This window comes from Triticum aestivum, chromosome 2D (assembly GCF_018294505.1).
Source record: "Triticum aestivum cultivar Chinese Spring chromosome 2D, IWGSC CS RefSeq v2.1, whole genome shotgun sequence".
NCBI classification, from domain to species: domain Eukaryota; kingdom Viridiplantae; phylum Streptophyta; class Magnoliopsida; order Poales; family Poaceae; genus Triticum; species Triticum aestivum.
The window spans coordinates 580530956-580538928 of NC_057799.1; the positions used below are offsets into that span (position 1 = coordinate 580530956).

General features: G+C 48.7%; 1 protein-coding gene across 1 annotated transcript; it reads left to right on the forward strand.

Moving 5' to 3' along the window:
• Positions 1-3959: 3959 nt before the first annotated feature.
• On the forward strand, positions 3960-6958 carry LOC123050133 (uncharacterized). Its single transcript, XM_044472972.1, has 2 exons — positions 3960-5226; positions 6273-6958. The coding sequence occupies exons 1-2, from the start codon at positions 4045-4047 to the stop codon at positions 6645-6647; spliced, it is 1557 nt and encodes a 518-aa protein (XP_044328907.1). The 5' UTR covers positions 3960-4044; the 3' UTR covers positions 6648-6958.
• The last annotated feature ends 1015 nt before the right edge of the window (positions 6959-7973 follow it).

A 7973-nucleotide genomic window follows, 5' to 3' on the forward strand; every position in this document is an offset into this window, starting at 1 on the left:
TCGCTCTCCAGATCCCCTCCCCACCTCAACCGAGCGCCGCCGTCGCCATGGCTGTGCCGTAGCCGCGGCCACCGCCCACCCCGCGCCTCGCCAGCAGGTCCAGGAGGCGCGCAGTCGACGCCTTCGTCGACTACCTCACCGGAATGAGGCGGGGAAGCCCCATCAACGTCGCCATCGTCCCGTCTTCCCCAACGGTCCCCACCACCGCTCGTCGGCGATTTGTCGCCCCCAGCACCGCCCCAACCTCCCTCAAGCCCGCTGCCACCCCCCCACGCCTTCACTGTGAGCCACCGTGCCTGAGACGCCCTCCCTCTCTCCCTCTAGTAGTCCCTAGCACCGGTCCCATTGAGTTCCCACTCCGGCAGCCGCCTGCCGTCATCGTGGCGGTCAACTCCGACCACTTCGGCTTGCGTGGGTGGCACCATTGGACGCGGCGCATTGTCAGCGTCCCGTAGAGCCCAAGAACGCCCTCAGCCGTTCCCCATAGTGCCAAAACCACCTTCGCCATTGGTCAGTTTGACTAGTCAAACGGGTCAGCTGACTGCTGACGTCATGCTGACGCATTAATAGGTTTCTGTTAATATAAATAATTCCAGAATATGTTTTAAACTTGCAAAAATCATAGTAATTAAACCGTAACTCCGATGAAAATGTTTTATATATGAAAGTTACTCAGAACGACGAGATGAACCCGAATACGCTACCCACATACCTGTCAGATGCCTCTAACTATCTGAACATGGAACTTTCCCCCTCCGGTCATATGTCTGACATAGGCCCGAAACCGGGAAAACATTCCCGGTTGACTTCCCCCTTCGCCGGCATCGTGTAGCACCGCGTTAGAACACGTCTAGCTCTTCCTATTGTCCTGTTATGCACTTGTTTACCTTATATTTACTGTTTCTTCCCCCTCTTCTCTCCGGTAGACCCCGAGATCGATGCTGCCCCTGTGATCGACTACGTCACCGACGACCCCTCCTTGCCAGAGCAACCAGGCAAGCCCCCCCTTTGATCATCCCGATATCGCCCATTCCATTCTCTCATGCTTGCATTAGATTTTGCTACTGTTATTGTTTGCTCCTATTCTGATGCATAGCCTGCTTTTGTAACCTGCTCTTTGTTACCTACCTGCTTATCCTAAACTGCTTAATATAGGTTGGTTAGTGATCCATCAGTGACCCCGACCTTGTCCTTGTTGCCCCTGCTTCATCATTGAAGACCCGATCAACGGGATCGAAGACCAGGCCCCGGCACCGCACATCACTTTCCCCTTAGTTGCTCGACACTACTGGGTTACTATCGAGTGCCGAGGGTGAGACCTCTACAGCACTTCTGATTTTAACCCTGTAGTGTAGCTATTCGGTCGTGGTCATCGAGGGTGATTCTGCCTTAACCACTTCCGATACGACTCTGTCGTGCAACCCCTCAAGTGTGAACCTCGGGGGTGGTTCCTCTTATGCTCACCTTGATGATTACATCGAGTGGAATCTGTCAAGGGTGATTCCTCAGGTTTTCCACTTGGTGTTAGACACACGGTTACTATGGTTACCATGACTTTACACTGAACCCTGTTACAAAAGACGGGTCGGCCCTAAGGGGTACCCGCGCGAGCATATTTGCGAGTGATGTGGAGATGGGTTGACCTGGAGGGTGCCCGCGAGATAATTACGAGGCGTGGCCGGGCATTCCTAGCCCTTTCCGCAAGTCCTCGAGACGGGGCAACGGGGTCACATCTTTCGTGAGTCTCTGCTTGTTACCGCGCGTTCCTAATCCACTACGATTTGGATATTTGATCCGAGGGGCCTCTGGCCTGATAGCACTAACCATCACGTGGGCATAGTATGGGCGTTCTGCGTCGTATACATCAGCCGAAGCTTAATAGACGTCAGCGACTGAGCGGCGCGCGCCGGGTTGGACTGCGTAAGCACCTGCCTTGTTGATGGAGGTAGCTAGGTCTGCTCACCGGCCGCGTTCGCAACGTGCAGGAGTTCCCGGGGAGATGGCCCATGACCCCTGGGGGCATAGGTTTAGTCCGGCGTGCTGACCTCTCTATTAAGCCTAGGTCGGGTTGCGGCGTATTGTTTGGCCGAGGCCGGGCATGACCCAGGAAAGTGTGTCCGGCCGGAGTTAATCGAGCGTGGTGGGTAAGTTGGTGCACCCCTGCAGGGAAGAATACATCTATCGATAGTCTGTCCTACGGTAACGGACACTTGGAGTTGTATTCCGATCGATACAACTAGAACTGGATACTTGAGATGAGACATGGATAGTATGGCTCTGAGATTGCTTTCTCGCAGGGAGTTGAGAAAGGATCTCTGGCCGAGGTTGATAACACTACTACTACTTTACTTTATGCTACTCTACTCCCTCCTGTTGCTGCAAGATGGTGGTTTCCAGAAGATGCTAGTCTTCGATAGGCTAGGTTTTCCCCTTCTCTTCTGGCATTCTGCAGTCCAGTCCACAGATACAACCCATTTCATTGATACCGATGCATATGTAGTGTAGATCCTTGCTTGCGAGTACTTTGGATGAGTACTCACGGTTGCTTTGCTCCCCCTTTTCCCCTTTTCTTCTTCTTTCCGGTTGATGCAACAAGATGGTGGAGCCGAGGATCCAGACGCCACCTTCGACGACGACTGCTACTACACTGAGGATGCCTACTACTACATTGGAGGCCGCCGACGACCAAGAGTAGTTAGGAGGCTCCCAGGCAGGAGGCCTTGCCTTTTCGATCGTTGTTGCTTTTGTGCTAGCCTTCTTAAGGCAAACTTGTCTAACTCATGTCTGTACTCAGATATTGTTGCTTCCGCTGACTCTTGTGTATTCGAGCTTATGTATTCGAGCCCTCGAGGCCCCTGGCTTGTAATATAAAGCTTGTATTATTTTAATTTGTGTCTAGAGTTGTGTTTTGATATCTTCCCGTGAGTCCTTGATCTTGATCGTACACATTTGCGTGTATGATTAGTGTACGATTGAATCGAGGGCGTCACACCTACCCAGTCGACTGCACAGACTGTGTAGGAGAACCTTCCTTCTTCCGCTAGCCGTCGCCTACGCTAAATGCCCATGCGCACCCAGAAGCGGCATTCGACTCCTCGATCACTTCTGCCTCCGGTCCTCCCCGCCGCGGCACGACAAAGGGCCACCAAATCTGAGTGCTCGAGGCTGTCGACAAACACCTCTCACAGCGGAAACCTGCATCGTACTCATCAATCATCGAGTGCAGATGTGCTGGATGATGAGTAGAGGTTTGGATCAAGAAAGGGGAACTCACCTGTCGACTGGATCCATCAAGATGTCCATCCGGCCGGCCTGCATCATGTCGGCAGTTGCTCGGAGGACAAACCTGTTGCCGCTCCTCTTCTTCGCCTCGCCCACCATCGTAGCCCCATTCACGAATTCTGACGCACGAAGCCCGTAGGCACACGAGATGTCCTGGTCCATAGTTCAGGAAAATCATGCGCCTACTAACGTCGACGCTCCCCGCGCATATGAATATGGCCTGGGTGGACGCACTGTTTTTTTCGGGGGTCCTAGATGCACTGTATTATCTATGTATCCTTATTCTTCTCGCTATCGAGCTCTGACGCGAGTCCCCTTTTCAAATATCCCAAAGCAACAATGGATGCACGGGATTTCGGGCTCATCTGAGCCCACGCTCCAAATCGCCGCTTCCTATTTTTCTTCGGTTCTTCAAGCCCTTTTCCTATTTTAATGAATGTACCGGTGTAAGAGTGTTTCTGTTTATATATATATATGTAATAGGAGCAATCAGATTTGAACAAGCTTATATTTAGTTTTTTTTAGCCAATCAAGCTTATATAGTAAAAATGTAAAATTGGCACTGCCTAACAACCTGAGCGATATACATTCATCCCTAGAGAACAGGGAGGAGAGTGTTAACGGAAGCGCAACTTCTCCTTCCCTCTATCTCGCTAACAAACCAATGGTCACTTGTTACTCTTCTCTCGTCGACTCCTCAGTCCTCACTCCTCCTCTTCCAAGCGCGGCTAGGTCTCTGTTTTCGCTTGAGCGCAACCAGCCATGGCTTCCCACCCGTCGCCACCGCCGGCACACCCCATACCACCCGCTCCCACCACCATAAGTGACCTCGACGACGACCTGCTCCGAGAGATCTTCCTCCGCCTCCCGAACTTCCCCAGCCTCGCCTCTGCCGCCCTCACCTGCTGCGGCTTCCTCGGCGTCGTCCGTTCGTCCCGCGCCTTCCGCCGCCGCTTCCGCGCGCTCCACGCACCCCCGCTCCTCCCTCGCTTCCTCGCATACACAATAATGGCCTTCCCCACCTCACGACGGCCCTTCGCCGGATTCACCCACCTCCTAGACGACGACGATTCTGACTGGCGGGTCGATTTCTCCAATCCTTCGGCCTACAATGGCGGCTGCATGGCCATCAAACACCCGAGCATCAAGCAGGGAGTTTGGTACAACCCCCAAACGATGGCTCTGTTTCTCCGCCCCAAGGAGCACCATGACATGCCCGACGGCACCTCCCTTGGGTTCCACACATTCTGCTCCGAAGAGGATCAGAGGCCGTCCCGTGTGGTATGTGTCCGTCAAGACTACTCATGGGATAGGCTACGCATCGCTGTCTTCTCATCGGACACCATGGAGTGGCAGATTTTCCCGGAGATTGCGACGCTGCTGCCTCAGGGCTTCAGGCGCACAGCCTGCACCGTGCTAGATGGGTTTATCTGTTGGCAAACCGAGTCCATGATGGGGGTGTATGTCAGCGAGTACGTTTTCGTGCTCAAAACAGATACATTTCAGTTCTCTCGAATGGATCTGCCGCCGCCCTTGAGAGTGGTACACCAAAAATTTAAGATTGGTCAGACCACTGATGGAAAGCTCTGTATCGTAGATGAGAAGGAATGCACACTTTCTGTTTGGATCTTGACAGCGGACGATGATGGCGTTGACAGATTTGTGCTGCACAAGATGTTCCCGTTGCACTCTAGCTTTATGGAGGTCACCAGCTGCTCAGTGGAAGATACAATCTCAGTGCGGCTTATGACGGTTTTCAATGGTTTTGTGTACTTTGCACTTCGCTCATGGAAGAATTATGTGGATCAGTTCAAATCCCCGGAGTGGTTCCTGTCCTTGTCTCTGGAAACAGCGGAGCTGAAGCAGCATCTGAAGAATAGAAAGCGACCTAGCTTCCACGTCCATCCCTACTCGGCCTGGCCTCCTTCTATGGAATACATCTCGGTAAGCAATGTGACCATGGTGCTAAGGATTCTCTTCCTTTTTATGTTTGGTCCATAAATTGTATGCAATGATATTTCCTGAGGCGATTGTATTGCTATGATATGCTATCAGTTTTAGTCAAAGTAACATGTCTTTGCATAACTCGTAGTAGAGGAGCTAGCAGTGCTATTCCCATTCCTTCAAAAAAATACTCCACATACATAATCTAGACATAATCTATGATAGCAGTAGCATTGAGATATAAAAGCTCCACATACAGAATCTATAACTAGTACATGAATATTCTGATTTGTCAATGGTGTTTAAAAGTTTGGAGGATTTCTGCAGATTATATGATAGCATTATTATAAAGCTCCACATACATAATCTATAACTAGTATACGTATAGCTAGGTTTTGCAGTAGTGTTTAAGCATTCAGATATGGATAAGTTATATGCCTAAGTTAGGTTTTCTTTCTCCTAATTTTTTGGTCTTCTACGTCGGTTTCAAATTTATGTCTTATTTAATAAATATGTCCTTCATAATTTGACGTCAGTGAGAACTAAGCATTTGCCAATATATTCATTCGTACACAACACGATTCAAGCTTTGATTTCCACTGCTATATATATGTGCACATGATTATCCCAATGGAACTATCTAACATTTTCCATGTTTTTGGAGGCGGGCAACATATATGTGCTTTCTAGCTATAGGTGCATACATATTAGGCTATTAGCCATCCGTTAAGTCCGTAAAATCTTCACATTTTTTAGCCTACATATTGGTTTGATTCCTATAGTTAATAAGGCACTCCAATCTAATTAAATTTTACTAGTTCTATCAAGTATTAACTGTTATTTTCAATTGCTTTTGTATTATATAATGATATAGTAGATTTAGAAAGTTTTAGAATGCAGTGGTGTATCAGTAATTTATTCCACTTTCATTGTCTCTGTTAAAGCTAGATAAAATGATCAGAATCGCTAAATTCTGTTCCCTTGCACACATTTGTCTGCATAAAAACTTGAATTCTTATTTACACTGAATTTCCATTTTGTCACAGGAGGATTCAAAATCTGAGGTTACTGGAAAAGGTGTTGATTATGTCGGTCTTGAGAGTACAGAAAAGGATTCATCTGTCCTTATAAAAGCATTACGATCATATAAAGAAGCTTTGATTAAGGATGGTGACGCAAATGTTGCAGAGATAGAGGCCTTCTCACTTTGTATTGACGCTGAGGATGAGAAGAACTCTCTTGTGAGGAAAATCATTGGTTTAGATGAACTGCTAATAACTGTGAGAGATCGTGTCTTGAGGGCAAGTGCAGACTCTGAATTCGCAGACTGTCAATTCTACAGACAGAAGATCGAGATCAAAACAGAGAGCTGGTGGCAAATGTGCAAGGGGAAGTTATGGAGAGCTTTCTGCGCTAGCTGAATAAGCCTATCTATTAGGAGTGAGTGAGTTATTGTTGCGCTGGTACTTCAGGTTTTAGGTTCTGTGATGATGTTATGTGCTAGGTTTCTGAATAAACACTGATGGCTGCGACCATCATTAGTATTTGGCATGACTGGTTGGCAGGAGACTTTTTTTTTAGAAGTGCATTTATGTACGTTTGCTTTTGTCAGCTTATTTTTCCTTTTTGTTTTAGAAGTGCATCTATGTGCGAGCGAGTTTGACGATCATATTAAGTAAGGCGTGTGGCCATTCTCTGTTGTAATATGGTAGCTTCCTTGGCTTTTCCTTTCGCCATGATGCTTGCAATGTGAAATCATAACTGCGCTGCTTTTCTATGTAAAATGACCAAAAGATTAGGGCCAGTACTATGCTTCGGCCATCTGATCGTTGACAAAGATCGGAGGGTCGAGAGCCATTGGATCAGTGTGATCGAGCGGCCACCTGCTAGCTGCTGCAACATCGGTGACACGGCAATCTGGCCGCAACATCAGTCATGTTGTAATCCGGCCGCAGTGTCGGTCATGTTGCAATCCCGAGCCGGACGAGCAGGACGGTGACCGCCAACTGTGTTGCGAGGCGCTGCTACGGACGGCAAGGCGGTGCTTCTGCAACGGGGCCACTGCTGTGGTAAGGACGGCGACGACAACATGGCATTGCAGTATCAGCGCCCATGCAGCAGCACACTGTCCCCAAGTCCCCAAGCGTGGGCTTGCAGCGGCGTGTCATCCTCGAGCATCCGCTTGCAGCATTGAGTAGTTTGCGATAGCGCGCGCATCGCCGACAGCAGCATGCTTGTAACAGTTGATGCTGGGTGCTTTGTAGAAACCTAATAGACATAGTCGATGTTAGGGGATTTCAGGGGACACGATTTCCCCCGAAAGTCTGTTAGATGAGAGATATAGTGAATTGAGTTGTCCTATCAGTACTAGCACAGAAGCATTGCCAAGCGAAGTTAGGATCAATCATATTACCGCCCTAGGTAAGAATCTGGAGATTAGAGAGGATATCGCCAATGTCAAGTGGCAATGCCATTTTTAGCATATTCAAATACCCATCTAACGTTATAAGCACTGTCAGATTAAAGATTGTTCAATGCAACTTCTTCCTCATGCATGTACACTTGAAAGACCCTCTGCACACAACAAGAACAAATAGGGTGACAAGGGGTCTCCCTATGTTAACCCTCTAGTAGGCACAATATTGTCAGTTTCCTGTGAATGGTTAGGGTGTGCAGGAATGCACCGTCGGTCTCTCACTTGTTATTTGCCGATGATTCCCTGATTCTCATGAAAGCAAATAGTTCTA

Coding starts and splice junctions, on each gene's coding strand:
- LOC123050133 (XM_044472972.1), top strand. CDS start 4,045: ATGGCTTCCCACCCGTCGCCACCGCCGGCACACCCCATACCACCCGCT. Junction 5,227..6,272: donor CTTCTATGGAATACATCTCG/GTAAGCAATGTG, acceptor ATTTTGTCACAG/GAGGATTCAAAATCTGAGGT.